General features: G+C 40.1%; 1 protein-coding gene across 1 annotated transcript; it reads left to right on the forward strand.

Annotated features, from left to right (window-relative positions):
• The first annotated feature begins 2,192 nt into the window (after positions 1-2,192).
• On the forward strand, positions 2,193-27,398 carry LOC140730669 (polyadenylate-binding protein 1). Its single transcript, XM_073051429.1, has 15 exons — positions 2,193-3,056; positions 10,436-10,629; positions 11,826-11,941; positions 13,038-13,177; positions 16,253-16,347; positions 16,737-16,874; positions 20,275-20,370; positions 20,686-20,958; positions 21,089-21,179; positions 21,284-21,397; positions 22,612-22,754; positions 23,516-23,600; positions 23,968-24,098; positions 24,321-24,419; positions 26,980-27,398. Exons 1-14 carry the CDS (start codon positions 2,864-2,866, stop codon positions 24,405-24,407), a joined length of 1,896 nt encoding a protein of 631 aa, XP_072907530.1. The 5' UTR covers positions 2,193-2,863; the 3' UTR covers positions 24,408-24,419; positions 26,980-27,398.

Below are 27,398 nucleotides of genomic sequence, written 5' to 3' on the forward strand. Positions count from 1 at the left end.
ACTGATTGCATCACAGCCTGGTATGGAAACACCACTGAGCAAGAATGGAAAGATCTACTGAAAGTGGTGGACACAGCCCAGTCCCAGTGGTGGAAAAGCCCTCCCCACTATTGAGCACATTTACAAGGAGCACTGCCAAGAGAAAGCAGCATCCGCCATCAAGGACCCCACCATCCACGCCATGCTCTCTTCTCACTTGGGCAGGAGGTGCAGGAGCTTTAGGTCCCACATCACCAGTTTTAGGAAGAATTATTACCCTACAACCATCCTGAATCAACGTGGGCAACTTCACTCATCTCAAAACTGAACTGATTCCACAACCTATAGATTTACTTTCAAGCACTCTATAAGTTCTCAGAACTATTTATTTAATTTGCACAATTTGTCTTCTTTCACACATCGGTTGTTTGTCAATCTCTTTGTATGGATAGTTTTTCCACAAATTCCATCGTTCTGTTTTGTTTTCTTGTAAATGGATCTTAGAGTAGTATACAATGATGTATAGGTACTTTCATAATAAACTTCCTTTGACAGTGAGGGAATCACTTTGAAGGTGGTAAAAATTACAGAGGACGATCCACTGAATGTGAAGGCTGAGCTCACTGTGGAGGCCCTGAACCCAAACCAGCTTTTTTGTTGCAGTCCTGGAAGCAGCCTGCAGAGCACTCTGACCTATGTTCTGCAGCTGTTAGGGTCAAATTCACAGTCCACGGGGAGCCGATGACTATCTCATCTACACCTCAGCCGCCTGTAGGGTAGTGTGAGGTAGGACTGAGGCTGTGCATGGAGGATCTGACTTGGAGGGCCTTTTTCACCACCCACGATGCTTATCTGAGAGTAATTGTGATGAGACGTTCTGCCAGTTGACTCTGACAGTCTGCTTGGGCACAGTCCAAAAGGATCCCTTGTCTCCTCTTGCAGGGCCTCCGTGAAGACCAGCACTTGATCAACTCATGGTCAAACGTACTCATCCACTAAATTTTCCTTTGAGGGACTGATGGTTATGACAATATCCAGCTGAATGGAATATTCTGTGACAATGAGGTTAGGCCCATTCCTGCCAGCACAGATAATCTTGTCTTCCTGATGTTTCTGTCACTTGTGACGTTCTGCTCAGCATTACGGGAAAGCTAGGCTGGCTCCAGAATGTGTGGGCATACTTACACACCCTTGGTTGTGTTGGCTGTTTACACAAAGGATACACTTCATTGTATGTTTCGATGATCTCTCCCTCGATGCTGTCAGCAGATGGTGCCAGGGCAAGGTTTAAACCATGCGGAATGCAGATTTCGACTCCAATTCAGTTTTATGATCTGTTGTAGTTTCTAGTTCTAGTTTTGGCTGCTGTCTTTTGTCACAGGGAGGCATGAACAAAATGAATGACGACTGAGCTGAAACTACTGAAATATGCCTTTTGATTTTGTGTTACATGTTCTCTTTTTGCGCGTAAGGGGGAGGTGGGGTTTAACGTTTGATGTTTTTCTTTGAACGGGTTGGTTCCATGGTTCTTCTAAGTTTCAGACTGTCTGTGGGGAAGGCGAATTTCAGGGTTGTATACCGCATACCAACTTCAATAATAAATGTACTTTGAATCTTGAATCTTTGATAAATGAATCTGAATGTGATCTTTGTAAGTAGTCCTTCTCAAAATCAAGTTTAATGTCACTAGTATATGTTGTGAAATTTGTTGTTTTGCAGCAGCAGTACATTGCAATACATAGTAGTATAAATTACAATAAAAAGTATATACAGTATTACAATTAAATTAAATGAGTAATCTTAGTAAGTACTCTTGTCTTTTAGCTTTTACAAATATGTATCTGACCACATGCTGGATGTTGGACGTCCAGTAAGGAAATTCTATATAAAAGTTACACTTGAAATCTTAGGGAAAATGTGTCCACAAACTGCAACACAAATACCCAGGCAACGTCACCCAGACCTTCATCTCAACATCTCGCGATCATTCAGCGACGGGATTACTTTCAAGTCAAGTTCGCACTATTTCCCTCCTTCCCCCTCCCTCCACCCCACACACGCACGCACTGCGCGGAGGGAGCGCACCGTTGCGCAATTATGACGTCCGCGCCTGTGCACATGCTGGTGCGCCGCATCGTGGTATAGTGGGTGGGAGGGAGCGAGGGCGGCGTGCGCCGCCGGAAGTGACGCCAGCGCGCCTATAAATATCGGCGAGCTCCGCCGTTTGACCCTCCGATCCCCGGCTGTGTGTGTGTGTGTCTGTGTGCACCAGGCTCCATCTGAGCTCTCTCGTCAGCACACTTTTCTGTTCTCTCTCTCTTTATAAATGGTTTAAAAAAAAGAAAAAAAATTTAAAAATCTGAAAAATCTTAACCAAAAAAATTTAAAAAGAAAATTCCAAAAAAAAATAGGCGGGCGGGGTTTTTAAACAAAAAAAAAGGTTTAAAAAAAAAAGAAATCAACGAGAAGATCATCAACGTCTCTGAACCCGAGAGGAAAAAAACAAGAATTAAAAACGAAACGACCGCTCGATAAGGAAAAGAACCCGCGAGGATCGGCTCGGAGTCGTCAGCGAGCACCGTGTTGAGTCCAGCCCAGGCGCCGCCACCTCCTCCCGGGACCCCGTCTCAGCCCCGCCGCCGCCGCTCGACGCCGTCTCCGTCTGCCGTGAGCCGCCGCCCTCATCTCCTTCCTCCAGCCTCTTCTTTTTGTGTTTAATTGCGGTAATCCGTTCATTCTTTTAAACACGCACACACTTTTTTTTGGAAGAAAAAGGAGCGCCGTCTGTCGGGCCCGCGCCGCCATCGAGCTCGAGTGAGTCCGGTCAGCCGTCTCTCTTCACTCCCCGTGACAACACGCACACACACACCCGACCTCCGCCGCCATGAACCCCAGCGCGCCCAGCTACCCCATGGCCTCGCTCTACGTGGGCGACCTGCACCCCGACGTGACCGAGGCGATGCTCTACGAGAAGTTCTCGCCGGCCGGGCCCATCCTCTCCATCCGCGTCTGCAGGGACATGATCACCCGCCGCTCGCTTGGCTACGCGTACGTCAACTTCCAGCAGCCAGCCGACGGTGAGCCATGTAACGGGGAATGGGGGACGGTGGGTGGGGCCTACGGACCGAGGGGTCGGCGCCACCACGTGAAAGCAGGGCCGCACACGCCGGCGCCTCGGCTCTGGCAACCCTCGGGCCGGCGGTCGTGACGGGGCCCTCCAGTCGGTCTGAGGCCGCCATGCGGTTTGGGAGCCCCTGGTTAGATTGGGTGGGGAAGGAGCGGGCACTGGGAAAATGTTCCGGCGCGGCCTGCAGCCGCGGGTCTGTCCAGATCTACGTGGCCGGGGCGGTTGGTAAAAGGCTTCCGGATTCTTAGAAAATCAACTCGTGACTCGGGGCCGAGCACACGTGCCCTGTCCATAAGCTTTGCTTCGGGTGGGGTGGAGAGGGAAGAGGGAATTAAAACTCGCCCGAGTGGATGTGGGCTTCGACAGTTCCTATCGCAGAGAAGCAGAACCTGTTAGTGCGCTGTGCCCTGCCCTCCTTTCCTACGCTAATCTGACCAGCGGCTTGTTCTGTATACTTGCTGCACTATACAGAGAAATGCAGATCGTTTCTGTACTGTACCCTGTGTTGTCCTGAGTTGCACTTGGTGGAGATCCCTTGCCGACCCGTAGATCTACAGAAAATTCTAGGCAGTGTGTTGTCAATCATCTGTGCATTAACCATAAAGTTCGTTTATTACCCCTAATTTACAAAATTGTGTCCACTGTTCAAACTTTACATTAATCAGATATCCAATTCAAACTCATTTTCCAAATTTTCACCTTATTGTCAGGGTAGTCAGAAATATTCCTCAGGTTGTGGGGGGTGGAGGACAATAAAACTTGTAGAATGTTTATATTGGCAGATGAAGTTCAGAACATTTTGCATGGGAAGATGAACTTGTTTCTTGGAAGATACAAGGTCAAAGGATTGTGGGGCTAAGGGTGCCCATCAAGGTTATTTTTATAAGTAATTACTAATCAAGTATTTCTAGACAACATGTAATTGTATATGGAAAGGATAAAGGTCATTTGGAAGAGCAGAGGCCAGACTTACAAAGATTAAAATGTATCAGCATCTCTTCAGAAGTGAAAGTTGAGGGTTGACTAAACTTTTAAAATTTTGATTTGCTTATTTATGCTCTATTACTTGAGAGAAAGTATAAATAAAAGTAATCAATTTCCCCATGGGGATGAATAAAGTATCTATCTATCTATCTATCTATCAATAAAGGTAGTCAAGAAATTCTGGCTTCTGTCCGTTCCCAGACCTGATGAAGGGTCTCGGCTGGAAATGTCAATGGTTCATTCCGCTCTTTGGAGATGCTGCCTGACCTACTGAGTTCCTCCAGCATTTTGTTCAAAGTAAATTTATTACCTATAAAAGCACACGTATCTGGCCTGAGGTTCATTTTCTTGCAGACATGCTCAGTAGATCCAAGAACCATAATGGGATCAATGAAAGACTGCACCCAGCATGGTGGACAAACAGCCAATGTGCAAAAGACAACAAACTTGCCCAAGAAATTTGGGTAATGTTTTTGTATTTTCCAAAGTGATTAGAGTGAGGAACATGCAATCACAGGGAATTGTTGAAATAAATAGCATACTTGCATTTAAGAGGAGGCTGTATGAAAGATGGGAATAAGGTGTTATGGTGTTGTATTAAACCAGGAAAGAGTGGAAGAGGCTTGTGCAACATAAGTCCTCAAGATGAACTGCATCAACACATATACAGTTCATGAAGGGCAAGTTTATTTAATTACCATCTCATTCTTATGAGTCAAAGAAACTACATTTGTACAATGACCAGGTTGAACTATTAAAGAAGAATGGAGATTGTGTTGTTGAATTTCTGAACAAATATAGGAGGTAGCTTTCCCATTGTTTGTAAATTGATTTATTATTCAGGTACTGAAGTGCAGTGCAAAGTTGTACACTGTCCATACAGATCAATTCATTACAACAATGCGTTGGGATAGTAGAAAGTCAAGCAATAAGAATGCAGAGTAAAGTGTTACTGAACAGAGTGCAGGCAGATGCTAAGCTGCGAGGTCACAGTGAGAGAGATTGTAAGATCGAGTTCATCTTAATCATACTAGGAAATTATTTAGTATGTTTATAACAGTGGGGTAGGAGCTATTCTTGAGCCTGATGTTATATCTTTTCATGCTTTTGTATCTTCTGCCTGATTTGGGGGGGGGGGTGGGGGGAGAGAGGTGGAAGAAGAAAGAATGCCTGGACTGGTGGGACCTTTGAATATGCTGGCTGCTTTACTGAAACAGTGAGAAGTGTATACAGAGTCAACAGAAGGGAGGTTGGTTTTTGTGATGTGTAGAGTTGTGCAGAACTCTGCGGATTCTTGCAGTTGTAACACTAAGACAAGATACATTTAGATAGGATGCTTTTTATGGTGCATTGAGGAAAAATGGTAGGGGTCAAAAGGGACATTTCAAACTTTTTTGGTGTCATAGTTTGGAAAAAGCTACCTAAATAATGTTCTATAAAGGTAACCATTTCATTAGATTCCTAGAAAACCACAACATAGAAACAAGCCCTTCAGCCCAGTTAATCCATGCCAAACTATTTTGCCTAACACCATTGACCTGCACCCAGACCATACCTCTCACATCCAACTAATTACCCAGACTTCTCTTAAATGTTGAAAACAAACCATCCACCACTTATGCTAGCAGCTCATTCCACTTTCTCACCACTATCTGTGAAGAGATTTCCCTTAAATATTTCACCCTTGATCCATTAACCTTTAGTTCCTGTCTCATCCTACCTCAGTGGAAACAATCTGTTTGCATTGACTTTGCTTTTAATTGCTGATCTGCTCGTATCCATTTTGATGATAGGTGGAGAGGAAATGGAAGGGAAAGGAAGTGGGTAATAATTGCTTCAGAATGCAGTTACTGTCATTTTCTTCATCTAGATTCACCAATATAAATGAAAATGCTGACTTCATGTAGCCCTTGCAGCAGTATCATTCTCCATACACAAATGCTGTATATTCAAACCATAGAATATGTAGCAAGTGGATATCAGTTTAGTCTGCAGCAAGAAAGCAAGCTAATAGACCAATGTGATCTTCGATTCAAGTTGTTAAATTGAATTTTCACCTAACAGCATGTTTTGAGTATTAAATGGTTGAATTTTGGAAAGTAAAAATGGTGGGAAAGCAACATATGGTTGGATTCTCATATGAGTTCACTTCTGTGCAAAGTTAAAGCCTGAATCCTAACTTCTCTTAAGAAAGGTCATTGACTTAAAATGTTTTTATCCCACTGATGTTACTCGACTTGCTGAATGTCTGTCTATAGTAATCAAAGTTTATTCTGAATTAGTGTGCCCCATTGAGTGCAGGAATCATTGATGGTCTTGTTATAGGTGAAAATGAGAAGATGTAAATATAGGAATTCTCATGTTTTAACTGCAAAGGTGAATGTGGGAAAATGAGTGAAAGCGATGGCCTTTGCTTTCAGTGATGTTCGTTTTCTTATTTTTATTGTGAGGGAAAGCTGAGTTGGGAATAATTTTCAAATTTGGTCTGTTTTTTGACAAGTGGTTAAAGTGGTGTGTATGCAGAACTTTTAGATATTGGTTCATAGTGGTTTGAATTGACATGGTAATTTGGCAGATTAGAAGAGAAGGGTGCGATTGTTTTTGAGAAAATAAATTTAGGGTAGATAGTTTGAAAACTGGGTAGTTTATTGTATTACAGATTGGTGCAGGGATCTTCAGTTTATCAATATGAGTACAGTATGCCTGGCCTTAAGTCCCCAGTGAAAGTTGTATGGTAGGGGGACAGTGAAACAGTGAGCAGCAAGGTTTCACTTAACTGTGCTTACAAAATGTGATCAGCTGATGAGATATTGGAGGGGAAGGTTAATATTTACAGAGCAGATTTCTCTCTAGCGAGTATTTACTTAATAAGCTTGGTAGATGGCAAGATAAAGTCTGCCATCTCTATTCCCACCACTACTATTGTTAGCTTTGTGTTGGGATAGTGAGTGTCAGCTATTTTAACTTTAATGAAGACTGCTCACATTGTGGAATTGTCAGACTTCCCTATAGTGCTTATTTCAATATTAGTAGTGAAGTATTTAGAAGATTTCTAATAAGCCTATGAAGATGGTAAATCTAAGTCACCAAGGTTAAATACAAAGGAGCTGAATGTTTAGCTAGATGTGTAAATATTGCTGAATCAGGTCATGAGGGACAGAATAAAAATCAAGCTGCAATGTATAAATTAGGATTCCTGTTGAGTACAACATTCCTAATTAGCATTTTGTTAGAAAGACAGCTTAAAAGCAAACTGGACATCAGGTAGTTATGTAGTTGACTTTTCTCTTTGGTAAAGATACTTCAAGATGACGGAAGAAATGTTTCAAAATACTGGTGGACATTGGCAAATATCGTATTTGCTCAATATTTGAGCACTTTCTTTAATGTATCATGTTGGAAATCAGATGAAAAGTCTGCTAAAGCACTTAGAGAATGTAAATTCCAAAATGATAAATATTCAAAAGTATTTTATTGGAATTGATATAGCTCAATGCAGAAGTTGACTATTGTACTTTTGAGGGGATGGATTGAGATTAAGTAACTTTGATCTTTTAGTCATTCAGCCTTTATATTGCAAGTTAAAATAAAGTATGTACTGTTCGATAATGTGGATGAGGAGATTTGGAATATCAGCAAAGATACTTTCTTTAAAGTGGAGAGCATTTTGATCAGATACTGCACAGTCTGAGTGCCCCCCCACCCCACATCAAGGGGTGATGTCTCAAAAAAGTAGCATCCATCATTAAGGTCGTTCCACATTTGGGGTAAACCCTTTCCTTGTTACTACAATCAGGAAGGAGCCTGATGGTCCATATTCAACAATTTATGAAAAGCTTCTACTGCAAAACAGTATGGCACAGGAACAGGCCCTTCTGGCCACAATGTTGTGCCAAACCAGCCAAAGAGTAAATCCAAAACACCCCAAACACTACCTATACCAGATCAGTATTCCTCCATCTTCCTCATATTCATGTGCCTATCTAAACATCTTTTAAAAGCTTCTAATCTGTCTCTACCACCACACTAGGCAGCACATTCCATGCATCCCCTACACTCCCGAGTAAACAAAAAACTTGCCCCTCACATCCCTGTTGCACCTACCCCCCTACCCTTCAATGCATTCCCTCTGGTATTAGACATTTCTACCCTGAGATACTGTTAATCCTTGTTTACTATATCTAGGCCTCTCATAATCTTATAAACCTCTGTCAGATCTCCCCTCAGCCTCTCATGATAGTACATGCTCTCTGAACCAGACAGCATCCTGGCAAACCTCTTTTGTACCTTCCAAAGCCTCAACATCATTCATGTAGTGGGGCAGCCAGAACTGTATGCATACTCTGGCCTAACCAGTATTCTATAAAGTTATAACGTAACCCCTTCACTTTTAACTCAATGCAAGCATTCCATGAGACTTCTTATCCACCCTATTGACCTGTGTAACCAGTTTAAAGGAGCTATGAACTTGGACCCCAAGATCTCTCTGCCCTACCAAGGTATAACTCTTCACGTTTATCTGGGTTAAGCTCTATTTCTGCCCATATCTACTGCTGATCTATATTCTTTGCCAGTCGTCACCGCTATCCACAACTCAGCCAATCTTGCAGATTACTATCCCACTCATCTATATTTTCATCCTGATCATTTATATACATCACAAACAGCAGAGGTCCCAGCACAGATCCCTGTGGAATACCACTAATTACAGACCTCCAGCTCGAATAAGTCACTTTGAGCACTACCCTCTGTCTTCTAATCTGATTCTCATGGTGAATAAGGGTAGAGAATGCAAGCAGGAAGTAAATGCCTTACAGTTCTGCTCATCCAAAATATTGTTGCATGTGCATAGGAAGTGTCAATTGGAAACTGTTCCCTTGAGTGAGAAGTTTCTGGCTTTGGGTCCTAATCCAGGGATAACCAGTTCTTAATTGCAGAGATGGGAATGCTGCATTCTCAAAAGTACACTCATTTTTTGCTGAAAGTGAGGTCTTAATTTTATTAAATAAATGTAGGATTCCATGACTGACATAGTAGAATGAAGCCTTTCGGCCCATAGTCTGTTCCACCATTTGATCATGGCTGATTCATTTTCCTCTCAACCCCATCCTCCTTCCTTCTCCCTGTAACCTTTCACATCTAACTTATTGAGCATTTATCAACTAACGCCTAAATACACCCAATGACCTGGCCTCCACAACTGACTGTGGCAACAAATTCCACAGAATCACCACCCTCTGGCTAAAGAAGGACATTCCTCTATTCTGAGATGACTCCCCCATATCTAAATATAGGAAGTATCCTCTCCGCGTCCACTCTATCTAGGCCTTTTGAACATTTGATAGGCTTCAATGAGATTCCCCCTCATTCTTCTAAATTCCAGTGAGTACAGACCCAGAGGCATCAAATGCTCATCATATAAGCCTTTCATTTCTGAAATCATTTTTTGTGAACCTCCTTTGAACCCTCTCTGATACCAGCACATCTTTTAAATAAGGGGCATAAAACTGTCCACAATACTCCCAAGTGAGACCTCACCAGTGCCTTATAAGGCCTAGCACTGCATTTACCTTCCTTACCAGTGATTCACCCGGCAAGTTAACCTTTAGAGAATCCTGTATGAGGATACCCAAGGTCCTTTGCACCTCGGGTTTTTGCAATTTTTCCCCATTAAGAAAGCCATCTACTTCTTTATTTCTCCTACCAAAGTGCATAACTTTACACTTCTCTCTGTATTCCATCTGCCACTTCTTTTTCCATACTTCTGTTCTGTCTAAGTCCTTCTGTAGCCCCTCTGCTTCCTCAACACTACCTGCTCCTCCACCTATCTTCCTATCGTCTGCAAACTTGGCCACAAAGTCATCAACTCCGTTATCCAAATCATTGACTGAAGTAGAGGAAACACAAACATAAAAAGTCCTAAAACCAACCCCTGTGGAACACCACAAGTCACTTCCAGCCAATTAGAAAAGGCTCCCACTCTCAAACACTGGCATACTGCTAGTGTCTTCCACAATGATGCAAAATACTTAATCAGTTTTTTCTGGCATTTCTTTGTCCCTCATTATTACCTCTAGCATTATTTTCCAATGGTCCAATATCTAATTTTGCCTCTTTTGCTCTTTATAGATCTGATAAAACTGTTGGTATCCCCTTTGGTATTATTGGCCTTTTTAGTTATCTATCTCTGAGCTGGCATTAAAATTGAATATTGGGTTGTGAGCACATTGCTTTTGTTGAAGGTTGCTTATTCCAAATTTGTCATGTTTCTTATGTTTGACAGTGACTGCATTTCAACATAATTGTCAATATTATGTGCTAAGCAAGCATTTTTTTTTACTTTAGCTGAGCGGGCTTTGGATACAATGAATTTTGATGTTATCAAAGGCAAGCCTGTTCGTATTATGTGGTCTCAACGTGACCCGTCTTTGCGGAAATCTGGAGTTGGCAACATCTTCATTAAGAACTTGGATAAATCAATTGATAACAAAGCATTGTATGACACATTTTCAGCTTTTGGGAATATCCTGTCTTGCAAGGTGAGAAATAATCAAATTAATTGACTGGTGTTGGAAATTTTATTTAACAATTTTGAATTCTGTTTTCAGATTGTGCTCCTTGTCAAAAGCTGTGAGCCACAGCTTGTAGTGTGATACAAATGATTGAAGTGTTTCCTCTACTTCAGTCAAAATTGAGTGCCATCCTTCTGAACCAGAGAGAAATTAATCTGATTCTAAAGCTTGGCAATGGTGATTCAGTAGATCTACTTCCTTACAGTTTTGCATGACATTTGTTCAGAATAAACAAAACAAGCTCTGTCCTCTCATTAGCCTATTTAAGACGTATCCCATTTTCCATAAAGGCAACCAAATTCCAGATGTGGGTGCATTGGTACTCTATATAACATGCACATATGAGTATTTGTGTTCTTTCCCTCATTGCAAATGCAATTATCAGTAAGTTTTCCTTTCTGTACCTGTATGCTCTTATTTCAGGTCAAGGAATACAACTTCTACAGCTTTTACAAAACTTTACACCCAGTGAGTATAGTTAACCCAGCAGTTAATCTTTAGAACTTGAATCCAGCCTGAAATTGTATCTAATTCAAGGACTAATTTGATAAAATTTTCTAAAATATGAAGTTCTTATTCCACCCATTCATCATAATAATCCTGAGGTAAACATTTTTAATGTGACTCCCTATGCTGAAACTCAGTCAACCTTTGATGGCTCCAGGTTGAAACTAATCCAATAGTCTCTTGGTTGGTTGGTTGTGCTGTCTTTCATGCTACAAAGTTTGCTTTGTCTAAAGTTAAGCTGTGCACCTGTATTTTTGAAAACTTGTGGCATATCTTTCCTTGGGGACCTCAGTTATTTTCAAATCTGTTTTGCTACCTTCACTTTTATAATACCTGGATTGCTTTATTATTTTCTGTAGTTTTCTCACTCCATACCCCACAATCTGGAATTTGTCTTCATTCTATCTTTCTAGCTTTGCTTTTTAAGAATGTTCTTCTGAAGCATTAGGCATTCTTACTTCCTTGGACTTTGGCGTTGGTCTGATTACACCTCCTGTATTGCCCCAGGTGCTTTTAAGTTAAAAGCATTGTTGCTGTATCGTAACAGAAATTAAGTTAACATTGAGGAATAAAGACAGTTTTTGCTTAGAAAATGTTTGAAGTAGTTGTTTGGCTTGTATGTATTCTTGACCAAGGACTTTGTTCACCCTGTTTAGGTTGTCTGCGATGAAAATGGCTCCAAGGGCTATGGATTTGTTCACTTTGAGACCCATGAGGCGGCAGAGCGAGCCATTGAGAAAATGAACGGCATGCTTCTTAACGATCGTAAAGTGTATGTATGAGGATTTCAAATACACTATAACAGATAACACTCATCTATAACATTAATTTATAAAAGCCTAAACAAACTTTTTAGGTTTGGAGCAAAAATCTGTTGCAAAAAGTAGTGTTGACATAGTATTAATTGTTACATGGAAAAGTATTCCTTACAATGAGAATGAGCCAAAAGAGGTGAAAGATGCACTTCAGATACCCATGTGAATTTCAGAGAACCAGTGGCTATTTTGGGTGACTGTGGCTTTGATGTGTAGTTAATGCTTGTTCTGCTGTTTTTCAGAAAATATACAGAGCAATTTGTGTAGTGCCTTCATTGTACTTAATAGGAGCATTATTAAATGCAAGGAGATATTGGTGAAGACAACTGCATGCTGGAGCTGAGATTTCTTTAGAAAGTGTGTCGCGGGGGGGGGGGGGAGAAAGGTAGAGAAGATTGGGATTACATTCTGGAAATCCTGTGGCAGATCATCTGAATTGCAGTTATTTCTCATGGAGATAGTAAGGTTAAGAGTATTTTATGAAGCCAGAACAGGAGGATAGTTCTTAGCTGCCCTTTAGTTCAAATTGTGCATTTTTTTGTTGAGGTTCTGAAAAGTTTTTTTTTGGTGAATGTGCTTATCAGGCCTGCTTTTGAAAAATAACTTGCAGAAGCGGATAATATGTAACATGTTCTCTATTCAGAATAATACATTTGTTTAGCACTGAACTTTTTGGTTTTATTACCATATGGTGTTTTGATAAATCATTCTGTGTGAATTGGTAAGTTGCTGAATGATAGTGATTCTGAAGTTGAGGTTAAGCCCTTGGCTCATAAGGATATGGTGATTAGGCTCTTTCAAGGTTCAGGATTCTGAAGGAAGCCGTTCAGTCAGGTTTCATTCTGATTGTTGTTTCTCATCCATTTTTAATACGATTATATCAAGGTTAGGAAAACAAAGTTTGAACACAATCCCCCAATTCAGTTTCAAAATTGAATATACTGAAGTAAGTTATGCAGAGATAAGGTAGATGGAAATTGGTTTTAAAAGTCACTGTTTTTAAGGAAAATTGTGAAAGTTGAAATAGCATCTCAAACTTAATGCTTTCTATAGTTTCGTAGGTCGATTTAAATCCCGCAAAGAACGCGAAGCTGAACTAGGAGCCAAAGCAAAGGAATTCACCAATGTATACATCAAGAACTTTGGGGAAGATATGGATGACGAAAGGCTGAAAGAAATCTTCAACAAATTCGGTGAGTTTTCTTTTTTTTTAATTTGTCGACTAAATTTGGCAAAATAAAAGTTTTGTTTCTCAACCAAACCCAATTCCTCTTGATTGGTACAAAACATTTATTTGTATTTCCAGATTCTTTTGTATAGTTGTAATACATGAGCATTAACATAAATTGGAACAGGAGTCAGCCTGCTCTGACATTCAGTAAGATCATGACTGATCTGGCTGGACTCAGCTCCACCTTTCTGCCTTTCCCCATAACCTCTAATTCTCTAGTGTGCGTTTATCTATCTGTCTATTTAATGAGTATAGTCTCTACTGCTTTCCTGGGCGGAGATTCACTACTGTCTGGGAAAAGCAGTTTCTCCTCATTTCTATCCTAAATCTATTCCTCAAAATCTTGATGCTATGTCCCCTAGTTCTTGCCTCATTTGCCAGTGGAAACAATTTTCCTACATCTATCTGATATATCCCTTTCATAAATTTGCTTCTGTAAGATCCCCTGTTATTTATTGTTCTGTATTCTAGTGAATATAGTCCCGGGCTACTCAATCTTTCCTCATAGGCTAAATCCCTCATCTCCAGAATCAGCCTGGTGAGCCTCCTCTACACAGCCTCTAAAGACAATTGTATCTTTCCTCAAGTAAGGACACCAGAAGTGCATACCAGAATGAACCACAATTTTCTGACATGGCCAGTTATCTAGATCAAACCTCTACCAGAAAAATCAGTATTTGATTACATTCATAATGTACGCCATGAAGCTGGGACAGCTATATACTACGAATTAAGTCTGTATACTTGATTAATTTACATAGGCTGTAAGCTGCAGAACCAATCCTCTCTTGTATAGAATTTATCTCCCTAGAGATAATAATGCTAAACCTCCTCAAAGATGGAGGAGAGAGGGCACTGGCAAGACACAGTGACGCTTCACAAGCAGCAAACTAACCTGACATCTATTCTATTAATTACTTTTTCTGGTCTGCATCACTGCCATCTACAGCCTATAATTTCCCTTTGAGAGTTGTGCTTTTGAACCATCTATGACCTAGTGTTTTTGTGGTACACTGAAGGATTCAACGAACTGGAGTTGCACCTGAGGTGGCTATTGCTGGGATGTACTTTAGGGCCGGATCAAAGCAGTGGGGCCTGGGTCCAAAGAGTGAAAAAGTTAAATATAGAAGTTAGAGTAAGAGTTAAATCTTGGGGCTGATTTAAAAGATCAAGGTCAAGGGTGAAGGACGAACTGGTAATTGGTTTGATACTGAGGTTTACTCGTCTTAGTGCTGAACTGACTGGAACTGTGGCCTGCAAATATTGGCACTTGCTTCAGTGCTGAGCTGGCTGTGTGGCAGTGGGCTTACTTTCAGGGACCCTGCGGTTCTGTGTTTTACGTTTTTATTGCTTTTACGATTTCTTTTGCACATTGGGTGTTTGACAGTCTCTTGTTTTTTTAATGGGTTCTATTGTTTCTTTGTGGTTGCCTGCAAGAAGACAAATCTCAAGATTGTGTTTCGTATCCACTCTCTGATGATATATGTACTTCTAATGTTGAGAACGTGGGGCATCCTCTGTCTGCAACTGGATCCTTGACTTCCCTCACCAGGAGACTATAGTCTGTGCACAGTGGAAGTAACATCTCTCACTGATGGTCAACACTGGCACATCTCAAGGGTGTGTGGTTTGCCCTCTGCTCAATCCTCTTGACCTGTGATTGGGCACAACTCAAATGCTACCTATAAATTTGCTGATAGCACAACTATCGTTAGTAGAATTCCGATGCTGACAAGGATGCGTACAGGAACAGGTTGAGTGGTGTTGCAGCAACAACCTTGCACTCAGTAAGTCTCAGGACTTGAGGGAACACACTCAAGTCCTTATTGAGGGATCAGAAGTGGAAAGGATAAGTAGTTTCAAGTTCCTGGGTGTCAACATCTGAGGATCTATCCTGGGCCCAACCTGTTGATGCAATTACAAAGCACGACAGCAGCTGTATTTCATTAGGGATATGAGGATGAATCCTCAAAGACACACACCAATTTCTGCAGATGCACTGTGGAGAGCGTTTTAACTGGTTGCCACACTGTCTGGTATAGTGCGGCCACTGCACAGGATTGGAAAGTGCTGCAGAAAGTTGTAAACTTAGCCAAACTCTGTGGTTACCAGCCTCCCCAGCATCAAGGACACCTTCAAAAGGTGGCTTCCAACAATAAGGATCCTCATCACCCAGGTTATGCCCTCTTATTGCTACCATCAAGAAGGTACAGTGGCCTGAAGGGACGCAACATTTCAGGAGCGGCTTCTTCCCACTACCATCAGAGTGAATCCATGAATACTGCCTGAGTATTCTAATTCATAGTTCTTATTATGTATTGTAATGTACTGTTGCTGCAAAACAACAAATTTCATAACACATGCCAATGATATTAAACGAGATTCAGATTCCGTAATTCTTTATTGTTAATAGGCAAGGCACACTGCTTCTCAGTAGTGCTTTACGAAAAAAATATTTGACCTGCACCTATTAATTGTGTGGCCTATCATTTTTTAAAAAATTCCAAATTACTTTGCATAACTTAATATTTTGTTATTGCCATCATTTAATATTAATAATAATTATTATTTAGCCAGTTTTTATTATTTTACTTAGAGATCCAGAACTGTAATGGGCCCTACCAGTTCAATGAGCCCTTGCCTCCCAATAACACCCATGTGACCAATTAAGCTAACTAACCGATACACACCTTTGGAATTTTGGGGGAAAGAGCACTTGGAGGAAACCCTCAAGGCCATGGGGATAACGTATAAAACCCCACCCACAGAGTAACTGGAACTAAACCTGGCCACCAGTATTGCAATAGGGTTATGACAGCCACCACTATACCCACTTTGCATATTTATAGTCAAAGCTGAGAAAAGACACATCCTTTAACACCTATTGTGGCAGGTTTCACCCTTGCTCCTTTCACGTGGCACAGATATTCTCAAAATCTCTTAGCTTACCTTTCCAGTGGATTAAATTATTTGACTACAGATTGTTTGCAGAATTTCGCATATCTGAAATTTTTGAAATTTGTTCAATTTCTTTCAGGAGCATTCCTGAGTGTAAAAGTTATGACAGATGACAGTGGAAGATCAAAGGGGTTTGGCTTTGTCAGTTTTGAAAAACACGAAGATGCACAAAAGGTAAGCAGCTGTTGGACGTAGCGGTGTCCAGATGGGCAATTCTGAGTTCTCTACATGATTTACAGAGATTTAAACTCGGTCACCTATAATGTTAAGAGTTTTGGCCCCTTGTGAAATAAAGCATGGAGGATAAGTTGTCTAGTTGGCTACAGGAGGGTATTGTGTTGTGAACTAGTCACCAATGCCATAAAGCATGCTTGAGTATTCTGGTATTTCTATCCTGCTTTCCAGAAATGCATTTTCGACAGTATCATGCATTTGGTTGTTTGGCAGGCACAGAAATTTAGCCTGCAATAATGCAGTTTTCTAACATGCCTATAAATGCTACAGTTAATTTTTGCATCAGGGTGCTTCTTCCCTCTTTTTAGCATTGTTAAATGCATTTCTAGGCTGTTGATGAGATGAATGGAAAGGAAATTAATGGGAGGCAGGTTTACGTTGGCCGGGCCCAGAAAAAAGTCGAGCGACAGACGGAGCTGAAGCGCAAATTTGAACAGATGAAACAGGACCGAATCACAAGATACCAGGTAAATAGCAAAACTGTTGGTGTTTCAGTCATTAACCTAAAGCAAGAATGATCTTAACTAAGCACAGGAGATTCCGTAGATGCTGAAAATCTGGAGCGACGCACTCAGAACACTAGAGGAGCTCGGCAGGTAATGCAGCATCTAGGGAATAAATAGTCAACGTTTTGGCCTGAGGTCCTTCATCAGGACTCACATGAAGATTCTCAGGTTGAACTGTCGACTGTTTATTCTGTCCATAGATGCTGCCTGACAATAGACAATAGGTGCAGGAGTGGGCCATTCGGCCCTTCGAGCCAGCACGGCCATTCAATGTGATCATGGCTGATCATCCACAATCAGTACCCCGTTCCTGCCCCCTCCCCATATCCCTTGACTCTGCTATCTTTAAGAGCTCTATCTAACTCTTTCTTAACCTGCTGAGTTCCTCCAGTATTTTTGTATGCTCAAGAATCACATCAGAATTAGGTCTGAATGTAATACTAAAAGTGAAAATATTCAGCAAACTTGATCTTAACTAAGCACAGGAGATTCCGTAGATGCTGAAAATCTGGAGCGACGCACTCAGAACACTAGAGGAGCTCGGCAGGTAATGCAGCATCTAGGGAGGGGAATAAATAGTCAACGTTTTGGCCTGAGGTCCTTCATCAGGACTCACATGAAGATTCTCAGGTTGAACTGTCGACTGTTTATTCTGTCCATAGATGCTGCCTGACAATAGACAATAGGTGCAGGAGTGGGCCATTCGGCCCTTCGAGCCAGCACGGCCATTCAATGTGATCATGGCTGATCATCCACAATCAGTACCCCGTTCCTGCCCCCTCCCCATATCCCTTGACTCTGCTATCTTTAAGAGCTCTATCTAACTCTTTCTTAACCTGCTGAGTTCCTCCAGTATTTTTGTATGCTCAAGAATCACATCAGAATTAGGTCTGAATGTAATACTAAAAGTGAAAATATTCAGCAAACTTAGAAGTATTTGTGGAGAGATGCATGTAATGTTTCACGTAGACCTTGCCTGAAGATCATATTTTGTGAACACACAGAAGTTTAACTTGCTTGTATTGTGCTTTTACTTTACCTGCAATGAAAAATGAGAATGTAATTAGTTTGGCTGTAGATGATCAGACTTTTTTTGACTATCAATGCGTTGGTAAATGCAACTTTTTGTAATTGTCGATTTTTAGTGTTTGTTATCACACTTGGCATTGCAGAAGAACCCACTGGGGTTCCGTGTGTACGGTAACACCCAATAGATTTTGTTCACATTGTGGCCAAAAAAAGTGCCCCTTCAAAAGGTATTTATCTGCCTTGAGACATTGGGAATACCTGCACAATGCTCCAAGGTAAGCTCACTATTTTCTGAAGGCCCTTGAAGTTGGACAATAAATTATGGATCTTGGGAATATCCTAGAAATAAATCTTGAAAGATGTAAGTACACATGTGGAACTCAGTGGGCTGTCCTGCTTTACCGAATCTGTTAATAAAAGTGATGTTTTAGAAATGGGAAATCTACTTGAGATTGACAAGGATTTTGATTTGGCAGTGAAGAAATGATGGACATGCAAGTCAGAAAGCACGATTTTGTGATGTTCCTGTGCATATATTGCTCATGGTCTTCCAAATGATGGATGTTGCTCTGTGGTGAGTCATGGCAAACTACCACAGCACTTGTCCATTAATTGAGGTGGCAATCAAATAGGCTTTTTGTACATGATGCTTTGCTGATTGTTTTGATGCCCTGTTCAGCACCTTGTAGGGGATTTGGGGTGTTTGGTGGTGAGCCACCTGCTGCAGTATAAACAATTTGACAGGTGGCTGATCTAGAGATCTTAGTGGTTACTGGCCTTCTCTGTTGGTGACGTATTTGATTGTGATGCCATTGCATGTCAAAAGTTGGTTATACAACAGTGGTCACCATGGTTTTAAATTCATCTGACGGAAAAGTTCTTGGCACTTAATAAGCAGCCCTACTGTATTCAGCCACAGCTTACTTATGAGGAACAGAGGCTGGAAGAGACTAGAACTGGAGGTCATAGATTAAGGCTGGAATGTGAAATCCTTGAGGGGAACCGGATAGGAAATTTCTTCACTCAGGGTGCGAATGTTGAATGAGCTGCCAGTGGAAGTGGTGAATGTGTGTTTGATTGTAACATTTGAGAAGTTTGGATAAGTACATGGATAGGAATGGTAGGGCTGTGATCCAGGTGTGGGTTTTGGGACTAGGCAGAATAATAGGTCATCATGGGCTGAAGGGCCTGTTTCTGTGCTAAAGAGCTGTATGTTGATGACTGATAGTGAACACAGCTCAACTGTGCATTCAGCAATGACCATTCCCATTTCTGATTTTGAAGCGGTGAATAGTGATTGGGGTCCAGCACATTCCCTTGAGTGAGGTCAGTTTATCTAATTGAATGTTTTGAATGGTTTCTCCTCTTAACACTCCCCCCAGCCCCCACCTCAATCTTCACTGCTTCTGAATACTTACATCTTTCTGGTGCTCCTTGTTTATCGGAAAAGGTCTAAAGTGGGCTAAGCATCAGTGAGCAAGTTGTTGCCAGTTAGTTAATACTTGAAATTTGCTGATTGAAATGACTGGCGCTGAATTTATTCTGCTTCTAATCAAAAGACACATCTGAGCAAGTTCCACATTGTCACACGGGGGTTAGTTGTATTGGAACTGTGGGCTTGAGGATTACTCATTCTGCAGAGCATTGGTCTTCAGTGGTTTATTTGGGATGTGTTTGGCTCCTTAAGTCCTGGAGTGAATAGTGATGGAAGAGTGGCATTTGGTGCAGAGTACTCTGGAGAAGACTAGATAGATTATCTACTTGACATCTCTGGCAGGTGGTTCTGAACTCTTCAGAGCTGATCACCAAAAAATGAATGAACTTTCTGATAAACACTGGAAGACTAGTACAGAAATGCCATGTTTCGGAAGCATGAGGGTTAGGGTCTTCATTTTATGTTTGATGTAATAAGATTCTATATTGCTGTTTTCATGAAGTGAACAGTTACCTTGGTGTTATAATTGCCTTTTTAGTCAAAATCATTGACAGTATCTTGGTTCTTACAATGATTACAATGAAAACAAATTGCTGTTTTGAAATGGCTGTTTTATACATTAGAGCAGTTTCTGTGTTCCAAAGGTCACCTTGGAGTATCCTTATTAATGCTACTAGTAATGGAGATGTTCACAAATCATCTATTCTCCATTAAGTTACCATCTCCATTTATTGTCAATATGTAAAGATGACTAAGTTTTGATCTGATTAAGGGTTTGCATAATTCTGTCTTGTTGCTTCTGTATGGATGTTTGTCATTTCAAACAATCTTGAGTTTTTAAAGAATATTTATGTTTAAATACAGCTAAGATTAAACTTGGATATTTTTCAATTATAGGGGGTCAACCTTTATGTCAAAAATCTGGATGATGGTATTGATGATGAGCGCCTGCGCAAAGAATTTTCACCATTCGGCACAATTACAAGTGCTAAGGTATTGTTACGTTGTGCATAATACATTACCATGTCTGAGGAAGAATAACTTTGTCAGAATTGTAGAAGTAGATTAATGGTAAATTGGCATCTTAATGCAAAAATCTGAGTCAAAACTCAAAAAAAATTGAGTTTTGTTTAAGCTTCAGAATTTAATTTTTTGGCATATTGTTGAATGGATGAAATTTTAAAGAAAACAAGTTTCAAACACAAGAATGTCAAGTTTGCTGAATTTTGTATTGTTCAGGTAATACTTTATTGATAATTGATAACTGATTGTTTATCAGAATGAAATCTCTCCCTTTTATCTATATAGGTGATGATGGAGCATGGGCGCAGTAAAGGCTTTGGATTTGTCTGTTTCTCTTCACCAGAGGAAGCTACCAAGGCTGTAACAGAGATGAACGGCCGGATTGTTAGCACCAAGCCTTTGTATGTTGCTCTGGCTCAGCGCAAAGAAGAACGACAAGCTCATCTAACAAACCAATACATGCAGAGAATGGCGAGTGTCAGAGCTGTTCCAAATCCTGTTATCAATCCTTATCAACCAGCTCCACCATCTGGGTATTTCATGGCAGCAATCCCTCAGGTAAATTATTGTACGCTAAAAGTAGAGGTGGATTTTGTATTAAGAGGCTGTTATTTATGAAATAAACATAAACGAGCTTGTAATGTAATCACAACATTTTAATTGTCATTATTGACTGAATTATTCACAGGCTCAGAACCGTGCTGCATATTACCCAACGGGTCAGCTTGCACAGCTTCGACCCAGCGCTCGATGGGCTGCCCAAAGTGTCAGACCACAACGTAAGTAGAATGTTTTTAAGTAAAGATAAACATCTCTGTGTGACTGTCAGTTATTATTTGGGTGGTTTTATTGCATCCTAACTTTGAACTTTTTTCCTTGTTAGCATTCCAGAGTATGCCTGGTAGCATGCGTCCAACAGGTCCCCGACCACCAACCATCAGCTCCATGAGACCAACTTCTGCTCAGGTGCCACGTGTTATGAGCACTCAGCGTGTTGGTGAGTTGTCTGTTTATGAGAATGTATTTTAAACCTGGTGAAAATGGAGTTAATAGTTGAGGCATGTTCCACATTTTAACTGCAGTTCTGTTTTCTTGTATCCTGTGATCTCTTCTAAAACCGGTTCCTTTCATTTCTTGGTAAAAGCACAGGTAGTTTAGCCTCATGGCAAGATGATGAGGCTTAAGGAAAGTGGGAGTACATTGGTCTTCAAATGATGTAGAAATTATTTTGAGATATTAATACTTTGCAACAGCTGCCAGCATTTTTTCACAAAACTATCAGAAGCACCTCAAAATCAGATAGTCATTCATAACTTACTATGGTAATAAAGCTGCATTCATTTTGCAGTCTGGTACTTGCACAGCAAGTCTGACAGTTCTATTCAATTCCGCTGGCATTTTTTGGTATAAGTGTCATAAAATTTGGAATTTTTGCACATGTATGGAAATCCTGAGCCTGATAACCAAGTTTTACTTGATTCTAGAGTCAAACTTGTGAGCTGCTGCAATTGCCTAGTCTATTTATACTAAATGAAACTTGTGTCAGATTAGACTGAAGATAACATGATATAAATGTAAAATTTGCATTTGGTTTTTATTTTTCCTGTTTAATTATTAAAGTCTTAAAACAGTTCTCTGGGTAAGGCATTAAACAGATTTGTTAAATCATTACTATTAACACATGGTTATTTTGTCACTAACTGCTGTTTATGCAATTGTGCTGTATTATGACAGATTTCTTTGCATTTCCCCTTTGACAACCATGCCATAAGGGTAATACTGTAGTTAGAGACATTAGGGAAGCATTTGATAAGCTTGTCAGGTTGGACAATTCACAAACTAAAGGGGGAGGATGTGCACGACTTACCTGGATGTTTTTTGTTGGCTCTGAAATACTTTGGGATATACCGAGTTGTGCAAACTTTTTTCTGAAGAGCCAACGTGTCATTTCCATTGCCTATACTGCAGAAGGGAGATAGGTTGCACATTGTATACTAGTGTGGGAAAATAGTTATGGGGTCAGCTTTTCCTTCAGTGAGCTGTTCAGTAAAATTTAGTCAAATGTTTACATAAATTATCTGTGGAACTTGGAGCACAAATGAGGTAATATTTAAGGTGTGGAAATATTTTACCCGACTAGTTTAACAATTTGCAAGTAACAAGATATCAAATATTTTCAGACTTTTGAACTTTGGGAATTTCTTTTTAAAGCTAACACAGCAACACAGACAATGGGACCTCGCGCTGGTGCTACAGCTCCTGGTGTTCGTTCGTTTACACAATACAAATATGCCGCAGGAGTCCGCAACCCTCAACAACATCTAAATACCCAGCCTCCAGTTGCTATGCAACAGGTACATTATTTATTCAGATTTTGCAAACAGCATTGGAGTACTGGTTAGGCTGCACTTGGAGGTCTGATCACATCATGATAAGGATGTGATTATGCTGGAGAGAGTGCAGAAGAATTGACAAGGATGTTAGCTTGGATTGGAAGAAGATTTGGATAGGCTAGGCTTTTTTTCCCTTGAGTAAAAAAAGTTAAATGTTGAGCCAACAGATATTATTGAGGTGTAGCCAGTAAAATCTTTTCTCAAGGGTTCAGAAAAATGGGTTTTAGATGAAAGAAAAAAATTAAAGCGGTTTTACGGAGTTTTGATGTCTAGAAAATGATGAAATTGGATATGATTAGTATGTTTGAGACATTCAGGCAAGGCAAACAAAGATGTTCTTAAAGTGAGCAGATGGGTTTATAGATGGACAAAAAGGTTGGTTTGAATCAGTTTTGGTGCTGTAGAACTCTTGTCAAGTCATTTTCAGCATTGAGATTTGGCTTGGCTTCAACTTGGGCGTCGTAGGCATTGGTTAGGTAAGGTTGCTTCTCAATCTGTTTTTGTGTGGTACTCTACACATGATCTCATTACTGGAAAGTAGCAACCATTGCCAGCAGAATAACGCTACCAGATAAATTGGTGCATATATTAATTCCAGAGCATGTTCTAGTCCTTGATTAGTCTAAAATACAGTTGAGATCTGAGGAAGTTGAGTTGAAAATTGGCATTGGGATCAAACTTATAAGCTGGATTTAATGCGTAATATTTTCCCCCCATTTCAGCCTGCAGTTCACGTACAAGGCCAGGAACCCCTGACTGCTTCCATGCTGGCTGCCGCCCCTCCCCAAGAACAGAAGCAGATGCTGGGTAAGGTTCTAAAGTTTACAGTGGAGTCTGGAACAAGAAATTGTTCCATAACATTAATAGAACAATTTAGATATGGCAACTTACAGTGATAGGTTGTAGAAACAGGATATTTTAAACATAATCCAAGGATTTGAATGGTGATTGAAATTGTGAAGCAAAATGGATACATGGATCTAAAAAATGGAGGAGGGGAAGGGTTAGATTGTAGGTTGAGCTCAGCGCAACTTTGAGACATAAGGCTTGTACTGTGTTGTAATGTTTTATGTTCTAAGTACCCCATGGAGAGCAAAACATTTTTAGTTTTAGTGTGTTTTGATGTGTAACAAGCAGGTTGTTAGCTTGTTCTAACTTGAAATCTTCTTTGCAGGTGAACGCCTTTTCCCACTGATACAGAGCATGCACCCAACTTTGGCGGGAAAAATTACTGGGATGCTTCTTGAGATAGACAACTCTGAATTGCTTCATATGTTGGAGTCCCCAGAGTCTTTGCGCTCCAAGGTAAATATAAACATTTAAAATTTTAGCTGCATTATTTGCAGATCTGCTATATATTAAATGTTCAATGTACAGTGTAATATACAACAAATCTCTAATAAGCATCTGGCTTTAGTATAGATTAATACCGCTCATTCTAATATGTTCAGTATTTGATCCTGCTAAAATATACTGCTGTGCATTTGCTTTGTTACGGAAAGGACTAATTTTTATTTTGTGATTCAGGTTGATGAAGCTGTTGCTGTACTGCAAGCCCATCAAGCAAAAGAAGCTGCTCAGAAAGTAGTTGTGCCAAATGCTGCTGGTGTTTAAAATTTTCAGGAGGTGGGTAAAGTGTCTCTTTCACAAAGACTGCAGCTGTCAGTGCTCAGTTACTGTGAGTGCAGTTCATCATACAGTTTTTGCAGTAACAGTTCTATCATTAGCCTTGAAGAAAGCTGTAAAAGCCTGTCAGTGAACAAATGTCCACAGATTGCTGAAGGTAGCAGGATAGTTGAGGTAGTTGTGAAGCTATGTAGCTTCTGTTATTGTTTGTTGAATACAGCTGCCTTGAATGGTGATAGAGGTAAAAACCTTATTTGTATTTAAAGTCTTGGTTAATCACCTTCTCTATCATGGCTGAGTAGATTCCTTGTTCTTGCCACACCACATTAATTCCTAATTGCGTCTTGAGACCTTCCTAAGGAATTGTAGTTTTCTCAGGGATTCCGCGTGTTGTAAACAAGCCTAAAGCTTGATTAGCACGGCCGAATTTAGGTTATAGTTCTAGAGTGATATATTTAAATTACCCCTTATTAAAACTACTTACCATAGATTCCGGACTACAGAGCGCACCTGATTAAAAGCTTCTGGCTCTAATTTTAGAAAGAAAATCAATTTTTTACTTGTACAGGCCGCACCGGATTTTAGGCCGCACCAGATTTTCGGCCGCAGGTGTCCCACGTTGTAATATGAGATATTTATACAGAAAGATATTACACGTGAGGATTTTTTAACTTTTAATTAAATCCATATGGTAACATAAACAAATACATATTGCAAATGCTTTTTTTCGAACCGTGCCTGTAACGCGGCTACTTTTAAATATACGTTGCGTATACTTTTTTACTGAACAACATTCCAATATCTCCTAACGACTGGTAAAAAATATATATACTGCAGCCTACCAGGAAAAGTTATTGATCGCCTTTAACTTAAAAGCAGCGTTCGCTCAGATCTAATGCCGCTCGCGTAATGCGCTCGCCCCCCTCCTTCCCGTTTATCGCAAACCGGCATTTTTCCCACAAGACGCGGCGAAACCGGGTGTGACGTCATAGCATCCCGCGATGTAGTACAGAAAACAAATATAGTTAAAACTCTTCTAACTTTAACTAGAAAATGAATTACTAAGCGAAAATATTATAAACTAAATAACTGCCATAAAGGCAGCACAATGCTTTTCTTCGAGTGTTTTCCATGTTGATGAGGGTGAGTACAAATGACTGATTTACAATAATTTAATTGTGAAAGTGCGCTTGATTTATCGTACAATTTCATTGGACCTCTGTGAACTACTCATCAATTTTATTGGTCTACTGTTACGAGGCAAAATGTTTACGAGGCGGCATGAAAAAAAACCATGTATTAGCCGCTCTGGATTAAAGGCCGCAGAGTTCAAAGCTGTTCAAAATGTGGGAAAAAAGTAGCGGCTTATAATCCGACATCTACGGTAGATCTCCTGTGGTCTTTGGCATTGCTTCTCTGAGGGACTTGTGCACCACACATTAAGAACTATTGCCATTAGCTATAAAATGCTGTGGGGTGGGAAATAGAATTGGGTTGAACAGCCAAGTTTGGTAAGGATATATTGGGCTAAATAATATAACTTTGCATACAAACGATGTAGGCCAAAGTGCTCTAGAATGGGATAAAGTGTAATCTGAATTGACTTTATTTCTTACATCCTTCACATTGCATCTCTGTTTAAATGTGCAATTTATAGTAATTTGTAATAGCATGCACAACAGGGCAATCAATATAGCATAGAAATACATTGTTTCAACGTGAATTAATCAGTCTGATGGCCTGGTGGAAGAAGCTGTCCCGGAGCCTGTTGAAATAAAAGACTGATACTTAAAAGCAGGGTTAGTAGGTTTAGAGCTGGCGTTTTAAACTGTCAACTGAGGCAGCATCCCTTGTAGATTTAGGAGGGTAATTCAAAAAAGCTGATGACCATTAAATTGAATATTTTTGGTCAGAATTTAACAATCATTAACAGTGACATAATGGGTTGAGTGACTATTTTATACAAGATTTGATATTTTTTTTTGTCATTCTCCAGATAAGTGTAAAGGAGAACAAAATGATTTTTACTTCTGGATTTGATGCAGCATAAAAATGCAAAATATAAATACAAAAGCAATCCTTGAAAACAGACTGTACAAGTAACTGTTAAATACCTAGACTGATCATGTGTCCATATAGTGACACTGGGTAAGGTGTATGTGGTGATGGTGGGGTGGAGTGAAGGAGTTAGTATAGAATAGAATTCTGTTTAGCAATTATTGTTCTCTGCTGAGGTTAATTTAGTTAGAATGACAAAATGTACAGTGTTCTTTGATTTCCTGACTGCAGATGTTGTTCTCCCCTAATCAGATTGCAAACAATTAAACATGTTAAGTTGTGCAGTCATAGTGGGCAATTCACTTTCTACTATCAAGAAATTGGTAGTTTTTTTTATATGCAAAAGTGCTCATTTGTACTTTATGTGCATCAATTTTCTTTTGTCTGGAATAACTCACTGTGTTGCTCAACTATTGGCTGAGTTCAAGTCTGTTCATACCCATTCTTTTTGCAGGAAATATATTTGGAACAATAAATGTAAAATTTTGTTTTTGTTCTGCAGGAGAGGACAACAGTGAAGCTTGCATTACTGAAGAAAAAAATCTAAACATTGGAAAAGTTTAAAAAAAACTTTTAAAACATCGCAAAACAGAAAATGTATACAAAAACAGAAAGGAAACCTCTAAGCTTATGAAATAAAGTCACTACCAGGTCTGGCATAAGTGCTGCTAGTCCTAGACTTTAATGGGAAAATCAAAAAAAATCGTAAAATGAAAAGTTTTCTAGGCCGGGGTAGGTGTTTTATGCACAGAAATGTTTGATGCATTCCTTTCTTTAAAATTTTGTAATCCATTACTGTGGAGATGTTCAGCAGATCCACACTGTGTTTAGTTGACAGTGTGTTTAATGGCTGAGCATTAAAAACTGAAACTGAATATTTGGATTATAGAATGCTTGCTTTAATAAAAATGCTGAATAATG

Source organism: Hemitrygon akajei, chromosome 1 (genome assembly GCF_048418815.1).
Source record: "Hemitrygon akajei chromosome 1, sHemAka1.3, whole genome shotgun sequence".
Taxonomy (NCBI): Eukaryota; Metazoa; Chordata; class Chondrichthyes; order Myliobatiformes; family Dasyatidae; genus Hemitrygon; species Hemitrygon akajei.

Excerpts from the sequence above, each read along its gene's own strand:
- LOC140730669 (XM_073051429.1), top strand. The coding sequence starts at position 2,864 with ATGAACCCCAGCGCGCCCAGCTACCCCATGGCCTCGCTCTACGTGGGC. Across the intron at positions 16,348-16,736 it reads AACACGAAGATGCACAAAAG|GCTGTTGATGAGATGAATGG; the intron begins GTAAGCAGCTGT and ends ATGCATTTCTAG. Across the intron at positions 24,099-24,320 it reads CAGAGTCTTTGCGCTCCAAG|GTTGATGAAGCTGTTGCTGT; the intron begins GTAAATATAAAC and ends TTTGTGATTCAG.